Source organism: Dipteris shenzhenensis, chromosome 6, assembly GCF_047967505.1.
Source record: "Dipteris shenzhenensis isolate YYH24624 ecotype China chromosome 6, Dip_SZ_1.0, whole genome shotgun sequence".
Lineage (NCBI taxonomy): Eukaryota > Viridiplantae > Streptophyta > Polypodiopsida > Gleicheniales > Dipteridaceae > Dipteris > Dipteris shenzhenensis.
Window position 1 is genome coordinate 1629352 of NC_141601.1, and position 14279 is coordinate 1643630.

At 46.9% G+C, this 14279-nt stretch overlaps 1 protein-coding gene across 1 annotated transcript in view; it reads right to left on the reverse strand.

Annotated features, from left to right (window-relative positions):
- LOC147900632 (dynein-1-alpha heavy chain, flagellar inner arm I1 complex-like) overlaps nt 1–14279 on the reverse strand; it is a 714561-nt gene that overhangs the window by 82021 nt on the left and 618261 nt on the right. The window contains exons 51-53 of the mRNA XM_087375690.1: nt 5041–5114; nt 4318–4543; nt 4074–4205 (exon numbers count right to left, since the gene is read on the reverse strand). Coding sequence (XP_087231816.1) covers nt 4074–4205; nt 4318–4543; nt 5041–5114 — 432 coding nt within the window. The remainder of the gene's footprint in view (nt 1–4073; nt 4206–4317; nt 4544–5040; nt 5115–14279) is intronic.

Here is a 14279-nt window from a genome sequence, read left to right on the forward strand (position 1 = left end):
TTGCGGGAAGAAGAGAGGACCTCCAATTTTGCCTATTCCTCCCGTCAAGGTGAGCACACTCTTGCCACCGATGGAAAGGGAAAATTTCAGAAAAGGGGAGGTCATTCAGAAAAAGACCAGCCATGCATATCAGCCCAAGCATGAGGGGAATGCAAGTACAAATGCAAATTCAGGTCCTAAGGTGAAGAAGGGGAGATGCAATTATTGCAAACAGCCCAATCACTTTATCGCAGAGTGTCAGAAACGGATTTCCAATGAGAAGAAAAGGCAAGGCACAAGCAGTAATTTTGTTGCATCAACTGAAAATGCAAATACTCCACCACATGCACACTTTGCATAAGAGGACAAAGACTTTGTGTTTGCTGCAGTTCGGGACAGCTTTGATGCCAGTGCACATGCTCCATCTATTGATGCTACTTTTGCTGCCATTGATAAATGGTATGTGGATATTGGTGCTACTAAGCATGTGACTCCTAGAAAGGAGTGGTTTGAGGAAATCTCACCTGTTCATGGTAAACATGTTTAATGTGCAAATGATGCATCACAAGACATCATAGGAGTGGGAGATATTCCCATCCTTTTGGATTCAGGCAAGAAAAAATACATCCGTGATGTTTGGTATGTCCCAAATTTGAGGAAAAATATAATCAGTTCCTTCTATTGCCCATGATCAACACATGCTTGTTGAGTTTCAAGATGATCAATGCAAGATCAAGGATCCTAAGAAAGGGTATGGAATTGTGGCAATAGGTATGCTAAAGGGCTATACAAGCTTGATGCTCAGCCCTATGTACAGCAAGCTTTGACTGTCTCCTTTTCTTCTCTTAATGATTTATGGCATGCTAGGTTTGGCCATGTTCATCATAGGGCATTGGCCTACTTGTACAACAATGAAATGGTTCATGGAATGCTAAAATTACCTCAGCCAGATAATGAAGTGTGTGAAGGGTGTGCTCTTGGCAAATTGCACCATCTTCCTTTCAAGAAGGATGGCTCAGGTTCAATGAAAGCCACTAGTGTTTTGTAGATCATACACAGTGATGTATGTGGTCCCGTGAATATGACAACCCATAGAGGGGCAAGTATTTTGTTACCTTCACAATTCTAGATTCACATGGCTCTTCCTCATGAAGACTAAATCTGAAGTGTTTTATTGATTCAAAGAGTTCAAAGCCTTGGCTGAGAATCAAATCAATTTCAGGATACATATATTTTGTTCAGACAATGGAGGAGTATACATCAAATGCCTTTGAAGGCTATTTGAAGGAAAATGGGATCAAGCATCACAAGACCGTGCCATACACACACCGCAACACAATCCTATTTCAGAGAGAAAGAATAGGACACTTATGGAAATGACAAGATGCATGCTGAAATGCAAGAAAGTGTCAAAGGCATCAAGGAGGAGATGCTGGAACTGTACCACCCTTGTCGAGGTCTAGGGGGAGCTGCTGTACCTGAAGGCTTTAGGGCCTCTTCTTCTTTTTAGGGCATTCCTTGGCGAAATGCCCAACAGTCTTGCAGATCTTGCAATAGTCCTGTCTGCTTGTGATCTCCACTCTTTGTCGAAAGAAAGAACCATCCAGACGCTGAAGCATGATATGATCATTTGATAAATTAGGGTTCGATGTAAGGACCCTAACTCTAGGAACCTCGTCAAACCTGATCGCCTTAGCAGTTGTCGACGGCAAACCAAGGAGGGAGGGGATCTTAGTGCGACAATACCAAAGTACTCGCCATCACCACCAGGAGTAAGCGATAGTAAACCTGTGGGAGACTAGGAAATCGGACGAAAAACAAAAACCCTTGCTTGGCTTCCTCCACATGGTCAAAGCCCAACATGAAAGGGTCAAAAAATATTTCTATGTCCCAAGTGCAAGTACCCGGCTTTGAGCACAACGCTCGCAGCCTCCTGTGAATAAAAAACGACGTGGAAGAAACCTCGTCCTAGTAAGCGAACATCTTTGAGTCGAGGGGTGAGGTTTGAGGGTAGCCCCGCGAGCATCCAGTCTCTAGCTTGTGATCTGGAAGGGTGAGACCAAATGCATGCGATCAAAGCTGTAGAACTTTCAAGTTCTTTATCCTTTTTGAGCTGCTGCAACTCGTCCTGAGAATGTAACTATTTTTGCGGCCTGTGGAAGCGGGTTAGGATTGGCTGGTTAGAAATCCATCGCCAATTGAGGTGGAAGGCCGATTCAAACCCAGTTGAAAGATCCATCTGTCACGTCTACTGCAAATAGAAAGGGCGAGGAGGAGAAAAGCAAGAAAAGGGGGGGGAGGGGGGGGGGAGGGGAGGTGCAGAGAAAGAGGCGGGGAGGAGAAGAGGAAAGGGCAGGGTAGGGGGGAGAAAGGGGCGGAAAAGGAGGTGGGGGGGCTGAGGAGACGGGGAGGAGGGGCGGGGAAGGGAGGCAGGGAGACGGGCTGAAGGAGGCGGGGAGGGGCGAGGCTAGGGGTGGGAGTAGGGAGGCGGAGAGGCGGGGGTAGGGGCAAGGGTAGGGAGGCGGAGAGGGGGGCTGAGGGAGGCGGGGGTAGGGGCTGAGGGAGAGGAGGGGAGGGGGTTGAAGGAGGCGGGTGAATGTAGTTTGTTCCTTCTCTTTCCCATTAGAAATATTCCATATCCCCTTCTTTATGAGAATAAACTTGAGTTGGGTCTCCCATGTGTGAAATACCTCTCCCTCAAACTTATCTATCTTTGTTTTGGAGCCCATAGGGAAGGTCTTGCCAATACTGGCAGTGTCTAATCCCTTTACAATTCTTCAAAATGAACCATCACCATATAGATGCATATTATAAGCAATAAAATATGAAAAATCAAGGTCCTTTGCATAATGATAATAGTGAGGTACTTGGGCTTTGTCGTGAAGTCTAGTGACCTTCCTATTGGTGTATTTTGGGGCTCTCTTCTTCTTTATCTTCCTAGCACATGGAGTATGGGTTAGGTCTAGGATGACATGGTAGCTGCAGAAATCATTGTGATGCATTACTTGAATTTGTGGATGCATGATTGTTATCTCAATATATGCTATGTTATGGCTGATCCCTTAGGAGGCCTGGGGCTAGATAAGTGGAATTCCACCATATATCAATTGATGTGAAACTTGGAGAATCCAATGTATGTGCTCTCTAATTGTTAAGTTGGAATTCATTTCTTCCTGTAGGATTTTTTCCATTTGGCTCTTCCTGTAATTTTACAGGCTTAATGCCAGTGGTTCCTTTGCAACTAAGTTTCTTTCTCTTTTATCTTCCATAGATTTTTGTTGGCCCAGTTACACTAGAATTTAACAGAGGCCTGCTATGTGACAGGAAACATCTTACCATTATTGTGAAATCATGATACCTTTTACCAACTACCATCTACTTACAATTCTATATAGAGTAGATAAAGTATGTGCATCATGAAATTTACCAAGAAAGGTACAAGGCCGTGTCTAGAAAACTTATTCATCGACATCAATGTATCCCTTGTCAGCATGTGCCATAATTGTTAGGAAAATCAGTTTGTGGACATGTCTCAAGGGGGTATATCAGGCAAGCGAATACATTATGCTTCTCAGAGCTAGTTTGAGCCATGGTACAGCAGAAGTGGAAGGGACTGCAAGCAGTGTATATACTATACCGCAACAATGGTGCAGGTTTAATGTATATAGCTGATGCAAAGAGATGAAGGGGTGGCTAAGGGAGAGACAATTCCAGATCAGTTATAGGTGAGACAAAAATATAAATTGAAATTAACCGTATCTTTCATGGGGTTCTGGTAGGATTTCTCATCCTCAAATTAAAGACTAAGCTCAGCATTTATGTTGTTTATTGAGATTTGATTGAGTACGTGAGACGATTGATCTAACAATGTCAAAACAACAGCACAGTGCTGATCTATACTGATTGAGCAGAAAAAGAGTATCATACTATGTGCCCTTTGGTGCTCTAGCAAGAGAGTTATGAGGTTTTGAAAAAGTTTCCAGATTAGATGGAGGGGGCAGGGGGAGTTGGTCGGGGGGAGAAACTATAAGCTCTGCATCATTGAATTTTGGTAACAGGAAGCTCTGAAAGATCATCACTGAGTTTGAATACACCTGCTTGTCCGTTATTGCATCTTTATCGAACTCCATCAAGGATGCTAGGAAGCGATTGTCTGCCATCATTGCCTTTGCACCCTTCCAAGATACGTCTTTGATACCTCGCATAATAACAACACACTCACACACCTGCAGGGAAAAAAATCAATATGGTTTATGTAACTAGTATGAAAGTAGTTTTCATTCTTTTTTCCATGCTATTTGAAAACGTGGATCGCTAGCGCTAAATGATGTAGGCCACCTTTTGCACTAGTATGTGAGGCTTAGCAAATGATCGAATCTCTGTAATTTCATCTTTTTTAAGGTTGTTTAGTGCTTCTGCTGCTGCTTCCAGAGCTGGGAGTGCTTCTGTCAAAGCTTGCTCAGCTTCTGCTTTCTCTCTGCCAATTGCTTCACTTTGTCTCTCTAGCTCTGCTTGTTTCTCTTGTGCAAGATTTTGTTTTGCCTGCACCTCTGCTGTGCTTTTACTGTTTATTTGTTAAAAGAGAGTTTGTGAGTCTATGAGAGTTTGCGTGAATAAATTTTTATCACAGGTACAAGGACACAACACATTATTGTCATTTATTCTTTGCAATAAAAGATGTGGGGTAATTTTCCAAGTTGTACTAGTAAATTACATCATAGGTACATGTCATCAGTGGCATCAATGAATTTAGAGAAGGTTGCCAACACAATTGACTATCATCATCAAACTTATGAACAGATATTGTTTTAAGGAACAAAATAAGCACCACGCAAATTGTGATAAATGAAGGGATCAATTCATCTGATTCAACGTGAAAACTTAACAAAGTCAAATATCAACATCACATGCATGATCAAAGAGAAGGTTACGTGTTACGCTTCAAGGAATAAAGAGGAAAAACTGGCATGTATTTGAAACAGCCTGCATGTCTCTCTACTTGTTTTTGGCAAGTGAGACGCCAATGAAGGCTTGCAGGAGGTAAACGTCCCCTTTATGTACCTGATGATCTCTAGGAGCTGATTGCATTCGGCAGTCTTGGCATCCACTATGATTTTCGCTTCTGCTAACGTGACCTGGAGAGCAAATTAGTTTCAGTGGTGTCAGCTTACAGCTTGTGAACAGGAAACCTAAATCAAAGTTTCGATATTTTTATGTTTGCTTTTCTAGCTAATAGGAATAGCAGCACAATCCATGCAGCCTTGTATGCATATCATGCACATTATGTCATCATTGACAAATCTACGTCATTTAATTTTGTAGATTGTCTAGGAGTGATGCGTTGCTTCAGTTTTCCAATCCAATCAAGATAATGTACATATTAGCAAGGTCATATTGTTTAGGAATGATACATCGCTTTAGTTTCCCAATCCAATCAAGTTAATGTAGATGCTAGCTTCTGCTTGATCTTCCTTCCATAATGATAGTCAAGACTATCTTCAGCTTGGAGACGATATTGATCACCACCACAGGGTATTCAGCAACAGAATTGGACTGTATGGAGCCACTATAACCTGCTGTACGGACTTCTAAGGTTGGTGTACGGATCTATTCCCTGCTGGACGGACACTCAAGGCTGCAGTACGGAGCTGTTTTGACACTGTTTTGCTGCTTGCACGCATCTCGAGGCACACGTTTCGTTCTCTGAAGCTGTACGGGTCAGCTACAGGTAGCTTCCCCTTTGCAGGACAGCTCTTTCTTCTGTTCTGGCCTCTTCACCCATGAGCCTTGCTCTTCTCTCCTTTGTCAGCTCTCAGTTTCTTCATCTCTCTATCTTTTCCTGCCTAGAAACCATCTGTGCTCTATTGGGGGCCTGGACAGAGGATAGGTGGGAGGGCAAAGTTTGCCCCTCGTCCAAGGACAACGGGTATGACAGTTTGGTTTCCTTTTGGTTTGCATTTGCTATTGTGGAAGCTTGTTGCTTTGCATTTTGTCGTTTGGAGTTCTTTCTAGGCCCTACACGCCATGAGCAGATACTCAATCACAGAGGATATGCCTGGTTGGTGCCAAAGGAACAGTTTGGTTGCAGTTTTTATGCCTTGAGCCCTTTTGAGCACTATCTAGTACTTGTTTTTTGATGCATTGCCATTTCCAGTGGAGCACAGTTAGTGTGGGATGCCATAGCCTTGCCTGGTAGTTGGGTACTAGTGGGGAAAATCTTTTGGCGAGCTTTTTAATGTGAGCTTTTTTACCATTTCCTTTGTTTTTGCGAGCCTTTTTTAGAAATCCATACATGTTTTTGTTATAAGAAAGATGGGGAGGTTAGAAAGAGGGGGAGAGGATATAGGATATGTTCATTTTCATAGCATGTGGGAGGGGTGGAAGAGTGTATACTATGCACAAGGGGGGGGGATATGAGTGGTAGTAGGAGGTAAAAAATTGTGGAAGATATGTCCATATTCAAAGTAGAAGGGAGGAACTATAGGAGAGATGTTCATTTTAAAAGTGTATAATTTGAAACTTTTGATCTCATATTTGGATTCCTCGTCGAATTCCAGTCATTTTGAGTACCAGCATGACCATATACCGATAAAAATTGAAAAAATGGGCCCAAAATGACAAAAATAGGCCAAAACAGGCCAAAATGACAAAAATACCATTTTTTAAATTTTTATCGGAATATCGTCATGCTGGTACTCAAAATGACCGGAATTCGACAAGGAATCCAAATATGAGGTCAAACCTTTTAAATTATACACTTTGAAAATGAACAAATTTTCCACATGCTCCCTTCCCCTTTGCATTTAGTAGACGAACATAACTTTCACATTCCTCATCCTCTCTCTCCTCCTTGCACTCCTCTTTGCATACCTTATAAGTTCCCCCTCTACGTTCTCCACTATGATAACGAATATATGTTCCAACTCCCCTCCCCTCCCTTCTCCATGCCACCTTACCCATGCGTCCATCCCTCCCCCTTTCCTTCATCTCCCCTCGCCCCCCTCTCTCCTTTAACCGCAACCACAACCCAAACTTTCAACCCACCCCACTCCATGTCCCCCCCCCCTCCCCTCTCTCTCTCTCTCTCTCTTAGGTGAATGAAAAGCTCGCAATATTCATGAAAATTGAAAAAAAGCTCGTAATTGATGTTGCAAACACTGTACAGGAGTGCCAAGTCTTCTTCTGCCAGGTCCTTGTTCTTGAGGTTGCAGTCGAACCACTTTTTACGTTGAACCTTTTCTACTTGGAGAGCATAGGCTACTTGCAACCTTGTTTCCTCTAGCTTTTCGAGGTCGACTAGCCATTCGGTCGATTTTGTCAGGCCCTTGCCCATGACTGCCCGCAAAAAGAATTATCTTTTGGTAGCCACTCAGTATGTCACTAAGTGGGCTGAAGCTATCGCCCTCCCCGCTACAAATGGTAAGGCAGTTTCAAATTTCATATTTGAACGTATCTGCACAAGGTTTGGGACACCCATGGAAATAGTCTCCGACCATGGGAGTCCATTCTTAAATGAAGCAGTGGAGTAACTCATGGATCGCATCAAAAAGCTCACCAAAAAATCAAACCCGGTACTAGTGTGTGCACTTGGGAATTGGATGCAGGTTGAGGCCAAGTATTGGCTCTGATAGAGGAATTGCATGAAGTTCAGTACAAGGGTGAGCCCTTGTTGTAAAAGTAGATTCCTTTTTCCAAAGAATTAAATAAATACCTCATTTGAAGCTAGTGGGTATCTCGTATATGATCTCTTTGAGCAAGGGCATTCTAGCCTCCATCTGGTATTTTATTTTTCTAAGGGGTTTCATTGGAATTAAGTGTCTGAAAGTTATGGAATATGGTTATAATTGAAGTAGTTGTCAGTTTAGTTACGGTACACTACCCTTTGGATATTTGAAGGCCTCACACCTCAATAGGTTGAGGAGAGGCGCTCTTTGTTGCAGCAGCGGGATCAGGCCCGGAAGGAGGGGAAGTGGGCAGTGGTACAAGAGGGACGACTTCTTACAGGCCCCCGTAGGGCACCTGCCCCCTCCGCTACATAGGGAAGCGGGGTCTATGAGACTCAGATATCCGAGACCCTGTCCTGCACCATTTGGAACTGTAATGGTACCTTATGGTCAGAACCAGGGAACTTCTCGGAATCGTATACAGGCCACGACATAGTCTTCTATATAGAGACACATCAGAGTCCAGAGCGCCCTCTTCCAATAGTCAACGAATATACATGGGAGTCTGCCTACAGAGATGAGACTAGGGGAACATGAGGAGTTCGAGGTTCAGGTGGAGTTGTAGTCCCTTTCAGATCCACACTTCGGGGGATCATTTCAGTAGAGCAGAGAGATACACATTCCAGATTTCTTTGGATCTGGATACGACACATGGACAGCTGGGATCAGCTGTTTGTCGCAGTTTGCTACTTCCCCGCGGAGACCTCCCACTTTGCCAGAGATATTCGAGGTGATGATGAGACATCTCCATTTGCTGCCCTTTATCAGTCCCTCGTTGACTTTTCTAGCCGCGGAGAAGTCCTTCTAGTGGGGGACTTCAACGCGAGGACAAGGGCCCGCCAGGTACCACTTCTTGACTTCAGATATGATTCCACTCTATTGGCAGATGTTGACCTTGAGGAGGCAACGGGTTTCGGCTGACAGGCGAGGTCCATTCTCATCTTATGGACAGGCCCTATTAGACCTATAGGCAGGATACATGATCTCATTATCTATAATGGTCTTGACAGATGGCCCACTTCAGGTGGTTTCACATGCTTTCCACATGGGGGGGGCTCCAGTGTTGTTGATTACATCATGGGATCCCCTGTCTTCACATCTCGCATTACTGACTTCACTGTAGCACCTCTCCCCCCAGGGGCTGATCATACATACCTTTTCTTTCGCATCTCCACCTCCCTTCGCACAGCATCTTCCACCCCACTCAGTGCTTCCTCCACCTACCACGATATACGCTTTGATCGGGATCACTCACCTTCTTACTCTGGCCGTCTGTACATACTTCTCGCTTATATTGACTTCATACCCCTTCTAGAGGATCGTGTTGCCCTTGTCACCCGCTCACTATACGAGGCTGCCATTCACGCTTTTCCCCACACCACCCGCCCACCACCCCCTGGAACTGTACCTTGTAATAGTTGGTATGATGATGAGTGTAAGGCCTTACGCTGTCAACTCAGATTCGGAACCAAAAACAGTCTTGCAAGCGCACCAGATACACTACGTGAATACCGTAGACTGGTACAGAGGAAGAAACTAGACTTCGTTCATCGAAACAAGGAGGAGCTACTGAACATTTTGTTTAGTAACAACTCTAAGGACTTCTGGCGGAGATTTCTAGAAGGACGGTCCCCTCCACCACTCACTGACACCCAGATCTGGTTTGATTATGCACACACACTTTATGACATCCCAAATTGCCTCGTCCCACATCTTGCACCCTCTTCACTAGAGGAGGGGTAAAGGATGCTGTAATGAAACTTCATAATGGCCGAGCGAAGGATCATGAGGGGCTATGCATTGAGTTCATTGCATATGGGATTAACCTCCTAGTCCCGATCTTAGCAAAGCTTTTTAATGAAGCGGTTTGTTTGGGATTTCCACATACTTTGACTATTAACACTATCTCACCCATCCACAAGGCAGGGGATCCCATGAGCCCGGAGAACTACAGGACCATTATGATTGGACATGTCATGTCTAAGATTTATGCATCAGTACTTGACTCCGAGGTTAGCAGACTTGCAAAGTGTCGAGGACTTGGAGTAGCAGGACAGGCCGGATTCCGGCGTGATCATGGAACCATGGACCACATTCTCACACTCAGATGTATCATCGAGGAGGCGAGGTCACGGAAGCTGAGAGTTTATTGTTGCTTTGTGGATTTTCACAAGGCATTTGACACGGTCCCGAGAGCCCGCCTCATATGGCGCCTACAGGACTTGGGTTATGACCAAGAGATCATTTGGGTTGTCATGGCACTTTACGAGAGAGTTTCTGGCAGAGTTTGGGCAGGATCCGGGTGAACAGACGAGATCATGAGTACCATGGGGGTCAAACAAGGGTGTCCTTTGTCGCCTACCTTGTTTAGCCTCTACATTGACGAGCTTGAGATAGTGATGTAGACACAGGGGGGTGTAGGTTGCTCTCTTGCGGGCACGCTGATCCAGATTTTGCTCTATGCAGATGACGTGGCTCTCTTGTCTTCCTCAGCAGAGGGGCTTCAGAGACACCTAGACGCACTACAGTCCTTTTGTGGGTCCCATGATTTGAAGGTCAACCTGGGCAATAGACGGACTTGCTGCTGCTCCCTGCTCCCCTCCTCGCTGCCCCCTCCCTTCCCTCCTGCTGCTCCTCCTCCCTGCTGCTGCTCCTCTCCCCGCTCCTCCTACTGCTCCTCCTGCTCCCTCCTCGCTGCCCCCTCCCTTCCCTCCTCGCTGCCCCCTCCTTTCCCCCGCGCTGCCCTCTCCCCTGCGTGCTGCCCCTCCCTCCTACCTGCTGCAGCCTCCCCCCCCTGCGCTGCAGTCTGCCCCCCCCCGCGCCTGCTGCTACTCCCCCCCCCCCCGCTGCAGCCTACTCCCTCGTGCTGCTGCCTGCATGTCCCCCCGTGTCCCCTCCTCTCCCCCCCTGCTCTTCCTTGCTCCCCCCCCCTCTCCAGGCCCCCTCTCCTCCCCTCTCCTCTCTTCCTCTCCTCCTCTCCTCCTTCACCTCTCCTCTACTCCTCCTCTCCTCTATCCTCCCCTCCTCTCCCCTCCTCCTCCTTGCTGCCCCCTTGCTGACTCCTCCTTGGCTTCTTCTTCTCTCTCCCTTCTTCCTTCACCCACTCCTTCATCTGGAGTACCCCTATCCTCTTATAGGGGTCTCCTGGGTTTCAGGAAAGTGGACGGAGTTTTTTATTTTTTGTGTTTGAATCGGCCAACACACCTCGATTGACGAATGGGTTTCCATTTAGTCAATCGGTCTCCGCTCACACCGGCCGCGAGAACTGTCACTTTTTCAAAAGACGAGCTACAGCAGTTGCAAAAGGATTTGGAGCATGAGTGTTCCACGACTCTCTTCGCACGCATTCATGGCTCACACACCTCCAGGTCACAAGCTAGAGATTGGATGCAAGCGGCGCTTCCTCAGGACCTCGCCCCCCACCTCAAGGATGTTCGTTTGTTGGGACAGGGTTTCTTTCAGGTGTGCCTAGATTCCCTGGACGTCACGAGAGACCTGCTACAGGCCGGGTTTCTACTTCTAGGCTACAGGAGGATTTTTTTGTTTCCTTTTCAACTGGGATTTGACCCAGTTGAAGAGGACAAGCAGGGAGTTTCTGTTTTCATCAGGTTCCTTGGTCTTCCCTCAATTTATCACCGGCTTCTTTCAGTTATTGGCGAGAGGTTTGGTGTGGTAGCAGAGATCCCCCCTCTCCCTGGCGAGCCCTCTTCGGCTGCTGAGGCGGTCAGGATGGATGGGGTACCCAGGTTTAGGGTCATTGTCCAGGACCCCAATATTTCAAATGACCACATCATGCTACAGCGACCCGATGGGTCTTTCTTCCGCCAGAGATTTGAGGTTGCAGGTCGGTAGGACCAGTGCAGGATTTGTAGATCCTCGGGGCACTTCGCCAGAGATTGCCCAAAGAAGAAAAAGAGGCCCAGAAAGCAACCAGCTTGTACTAGCTTACGACAGAGAGCAGGAGTAGGACCTACCGCTCCACAAACACGGCCTCAGACACGGCCTCCCCCCCCTCCTAGGGCTACTCGAGTCCCTTCGGCACCCCGCACCATCTCTGGCCCACGGTGGGTTCCGGTCGTGGTTAGGCCCTCTACTTTAGTTCACACCTCCACCTCTTTGGAGGCTATCCCCTTGGAGCCTCGGGAGGAGACTAGTGTTCAAGAGCCTTGTTCGACTCCACCCTTGGATCAAGCTGTACCTTCCTCAGCAGCCCAGGTTGTTGGCACCTCGTCCGCACCACTTTTTGATCAGGATCTAGTACAGGTGCCTCCCTCTTTGGACAGAGGGAAGGGGGTCTTACATTCTCTTCCTGCTTCGGTAGGAATCCTTCGTACCCCCTCCCCAGGACTCGCTCAGCGGAACTCATTTTTTGCTTTGGAGGACCTCTCTAGCCTCCCAGATGATGATTTTGTACCCTCTACTTTTGGAGAGCCAGTTTTCGGCATCCCTCTTGAGAGATCCTTCTCTCTCTCACCTGTGGACTTTCCTCCCCTTGGACCTCGTGTGTGGCAGGAGGTTTGCTCCGGTAGAGGTTTCTTTTTCCGCCACCAGGTCGGGTAAGGTATTCCAACCCACTTCCTCCCGCCGATGAGGATAGCCAGTTGGAATATACAGGGATTGAGCGGCATCCCTCATCGCCGTCGCAGACAGCTGATCAGGAATCAGCTTCATCCAGGTGTTTCAGGTGGTTCCCTAGACATTCTTTTTCTTTAGGAACACAAACTGGATGTCAGAGATTGCTCCAAGTCAGGTAAGCTGCTCTCAGGCCGGACTTTTTGGCTTCCTGCCTTGGGAACCAGAGGAGGTACATGCATTTCAGTTTCAGATTCTATTCTCCCTCTGGTCATTGACACGGTACCATAACCCCCTCCAAGGCCGAGTGGGTTTTACTTCTGATTGACGGACGTAAGGTTGGTTTCCTCAACCTCTATGCTCCGAACAACAGAGGGGACTGTGTTTTGTTTTGGAAAGAGTTGCTCTCGTGGGCTGACATTGCGGATTCGTGGATTATTGGAGGTGACTTCAACATGGTTGAGGCACCTTCTGATAAGAAAGTAGGTAGAGAAGGTGGTATCCACTCCCTTGAGAGAGCAGCCTGGGATGCCTTCCAGTGGCAGAGATGTTTGGTCAGATGATGCATTTCTTATTCAGTCTCAGTCACTTTGATGCCTATCCATGCTCGGATTGACAGATTCTATGTGGGTGACTGGGCTCTTGATAGAGGGGGGACAGTTTGCATTGCACCCGGTGTTTCCACTTCAGACCCTTTTCCGATAATTTTGTCCATCTCAGAGCCTCATCTGAGAGGACGGTCTCACAGCATCAGGATCCCTGACGCCTTATACACGGATGAGACTCTCACAGAGGCCATATGCAGGGGGGGTGGCCAGAACACTTGCCAGTATCAGCGACTTTTATCACTCCGTTGCTAGTGCTCGGCGAGGTGAGGTACTCAGGCGAGAGATCGGTATCCGCCGGCATATGGCAGCCTTACAGAGGGAGGAGCAGAAACGACCATTAGATGCTTGGATACAGGAGCGCCTTGCTGCGTCAAGGGCTCACTTGCAGACCTTGCTTGATCAGAGAGCAGAGTATGCCTTCCATGCACGGGAGTCCTTTTGGATACAGATGGGAGGGAGAGTCAATAAATACTTTTTCTCTACACTTGGTCCCAAACATAGTAGAGAGAGTGTCAGGTAGCTTATTGACTCTGACAACGTTTTGCAGTCCCATCCGAAGACTGTCATGCACTTAGCGACAGCTTTCTATGCCTCACTACTTTCCGCAGATCCGAACTCACAGGCCAGAGAGGTGGCTAGAGATGAAGTTTGGCAGAGTTTACCTGTGTTCTTCATCCTAGAGATGTTATGCTCACTTGATGCACGCTTTACCAACACAGAATTCAAGACTACTCTCTCTGCCCTTCATAAGGAAAAATGCCTTGGTTCCGATGGTCTTACTCTTTTTTTTATAGCCTTTTGGGATATGATAGGTGATCATATTACTTCAGCCCTGCAGGGCACTTGGGACTCGGGTGAGATGCCTGACTCACTGACTGAGGGACTCATTCACCTAATCCCGAAAGGTGGCAACATGAATTTTGTATCCCATTGAAGACCCATCACTCTTTTGGGCACTCTTTACAAAATCCTTGCCAAGGCGATCAGCATCCAATTACAGCCCCTTCTTCCAGACCTCATCCATGATACTTAGACAGGCTTTGTGCATGGCAGGAGCATTTTTGATAATATCTTTTTCTTTTGGGAAGCCACAGAGTGGGCTATGCAGAGTGGGCAGAGGCTAGCAATTCTACTCCTGGACTTCGAGAAAGCCTATGACAGAGTAGATTGGGGTTTTCTTGAGGGCACTCTTCTACGGTTTGGATTTTCAGATGCTTGGATTAGAGGGGTGGCCTCCCTTTACAGATCAGCCCACAGCCAGGTTTTGATTGGAGGGGTAAGGGGTGACAAGTTTCAGATTTCCAGATCAGTTCGTCAGGGATGCCCTTTAGCCCCCTTCCTCTTTCTTTTTGTGGCAAAAGCTATGAGTATCTTCCTTAGATCTCAGGCTGAGCTT